The sequence below is a fragment of the Pundamilia nyererei genome, unplaced genomic scaffold, assembly GCF_000239375.1.
Source record: "Pundamilia nyererei isolate P.nyererei 1_Seehausen unplaced genomic scaffold, PunNye1.0 scaffold00006, whole genome shotgun sequence".
Classification (NCBI taxonomy): domain Eukaryota; kingdom Metazoa; phylum Chordata; class Actinopteri; order Cichliformes; family Cichlidae; genus Pundamilia; species Pundamilia nyererei.
The window spans coordinates 2,586,865-2,589,518 of NW_005187407.1; the positions used below are offsets into that span (position 1 = coordinate 2,586,865).

Below are 2,654 nucleotides of genomic sequence, written 5' to 3' on the forward strand. Positions count from 1 at the left end.
AATAATTTGCCCATTATGTCATCTTTTTTAATCTCCAAATATTGGTGTTACTATGTGCCTTAAAAACAGTATACAGAGCAGGTATTTTGACTGGTTTAAATGAAGCCATTAATTGTCTTCCTAAGCTTCACTCACTCTGGCTTCTGTTCATGGGCAAAGGTTTTTGAACACATTGTCAACAACAAATGGCCTGGCTTATTAAAGGTCAGCTCTCCGTAAAATCAATTCGTCTCAAAAACAGACACTGTAAGACATTGGCTAGAATCGGCATACTCATTGCTCATTGCAAGATGTGATATGTGACAACAAGCATAGATCTCTCAGTGTTCTTCGAGAATCAATTTCATTAACTTAGCTTTGCACATATAATGTGCTAGTATACCTGATAAATTGCAGTTTATAGTTTCTACAATAAAGAGACAGTTATGTTGAATATTGCAATTGTATTTCTATTCTTAATTTTACCTATAAAATATGGAACTATGATTTTTTTTTTTTAATGGATGGATATGATTTTCAAAATGAACCCAGTAATGGTCACGTTACACTTCACTCACCAAGACTTCTGCCTTAGGCTAAAAATCTGACCATGTGTCAACATTCATTGGTCTGCCTAATTAGGGTCGATTGCTGCTAGACATTTGTTTATTTTGGCCTATTGATTGTTCATAGCTATATTTAATATATGATACACAATGCATTTAGACGAGATATGTCAGTGCTTCTGAACCTTATTTATCCACTTACTTTGCATACAGAGTCCATCAGTGCAGTTTTGAGACTGGAGGACGAGACCCTCGCAGTCCTTTCCACCATTCTTGGGAGCTGGATTGTTGCACTCCCTCCTCCTCCACTGTGTACACTCTGTTCCACAGGCTGACCACTTGCTCCAATCTGTCCAGACACCATCCACTAGAGGGAACGGATGGGGACCACGGGAATGAGAGACGGAAAAAAAGAGGGTTTAGAAGGAGGAGACTGAAGATAACGAATTCAATTATTTCCTAAACACTGTAAAATGTGGCATGGGAGAGTACACACATAAAAAGACAGAAATTGAATGCAGAAGCTGAGCACAGGACAAAAAATTGCCCAAATGTATACAGATACAATATGCCAGGATGTATTATGGAAAGAAGTATTCTAAATGAAACAGTCTTGAATAGAACAGAATACCAGTGCACAGTGTGGTGCAGGGCAGTTTGTGTATAGCCTGTCCGTCACAAGGCAGTCCTCCATTGAGAGGGGCAGGGTTAGTGCAGCTCCTGGTTCTTTTCTGGAAACCTCTTCCACAACGGCTGTTACACGGAGACCACTCTGTCCATGTCGACCAGCCCCCATTCACTGCGGAAACAGAGATCAGTCCCTTAATGAATACAGTGCTTTATCCACTTCTTAACTATGTAACGCCCACCCTCTTGAAGATACCATATTAGCAAGGGTTTCTGGGTATCTGTGGTCCACTCATCCATGTGTCCCAGAGCTTGGCGCTATTATATTGACCATGATTTGGAACGATAGGAATCTAAGGGCCTAGTCACACAGGCCTAGAGATTAGCTGGCAACCACTGGTTGCTAAGGTGGTGCAGCAACCTCGAGAAAATACACTCTCCAACCAGCTGGGGAATGCACATTTTCCTTAGTGACTGAAGATTTCTATAGCTTTCTATAGCTTAATACTGTATGCATATACAGTCAATAAAATAAGTTGAACTCAATCTTTATGACTACTTGAATCAGTGAATATGTTGTAGACTGTCTGAGATAATAAAAAAAAAAATGATGATGATGCAATCCGTGATTTTAAAATGCCGTTTTATTGAACTGAAATAATTATCTTAGAGAAGGCTGCATGTGTCTGGAAGCTGAGTTGAAATTTAAGCAAAAGAGCTGGATTTTCCTGAACATCAAAACTACACAGACAATCTGCATCCCTTCAAGTAGCCTGCAGCTACTGCAGCATGATTTTCCACTGCTGTGCTTACATTCAGAAATATTCCCACTGAAGGGCACAGACTGACACAAATATGCAAACACATTAAGCTGTATAGCTGGCTAAACACATGTTAAATGACCAGTTATCATGGGGCTCGGAAATTGCTTAACCCGGTGTAGGGGAGAGAGAGAGAGAGAGAGAGAGAGAGAGGTGAACTGCTGCTGGATGAATCCTGCGGTTTGTTTTCCATGGTTTCTTTGAAACTCTTCACCTCCTTTGTCTCTTTCTTTTTGCCTCATGTCTTTCACTTGTGCTGCTGTAAAATGCATCTGCATCCTCCTGTAATTAGACCTAGCTGTTTCTTTGTTGTTTAGCATTATTGTTTCTGTGTTTCAAGAGAAAATGTGGCAGGACAGTGCAGACAAAGATAAGAGCAGACTAGACAGGCAGCAGGAGAGAAATCAGCTATAAAGTTAGAATGAGAGAGAGTTGGCATCTGGAGGGGTGGAGTGGGTAGAAATTCCACTGCTGCATCTCGACAGCTCTGTCTCAGCCCAGTGGACAGTGCCCACTCCTTGCCTAAGACCTAATTAGAAATGAATCATCAGAAAGTAACCAGTAAATTCAACCACAGACACTGCAGCGTGTTGTGCGCTCTGCTGAGAAGGTGATTGGCTGCAGACTCCCATCTTTGCAGGACCTGTACACCTCCAGGACA

General features: G+C 41.3%; 1 protein-coding gene across 1 annotated transcript in view; it reads right to left on the bottom strand.

Moving 5' to 3' along the window:
- LOC102212007 (netrin receptor UNC5C-like) overlaps positions 1-2,654 on the bottom strand; it is a 180,561-nt gene that overhangs the window by 34,790 nt on the left and 143,117 nt on the right. The window contains exons 6-7 of the mRNA XM_005722072.1: positions 1,177-1,344; positions 748-912 (exon numbers count right to left, since the gene is read on the bottom strand). Of these exons, the coding sequence (XP_005722129.1) occupies positions 748-912; positions 1,177-1,344 (333 nt within the window). The remainder of the gene's footprint in view (positions 1-747; positions 913-1,176; positions 1,345-2,654) is intronic.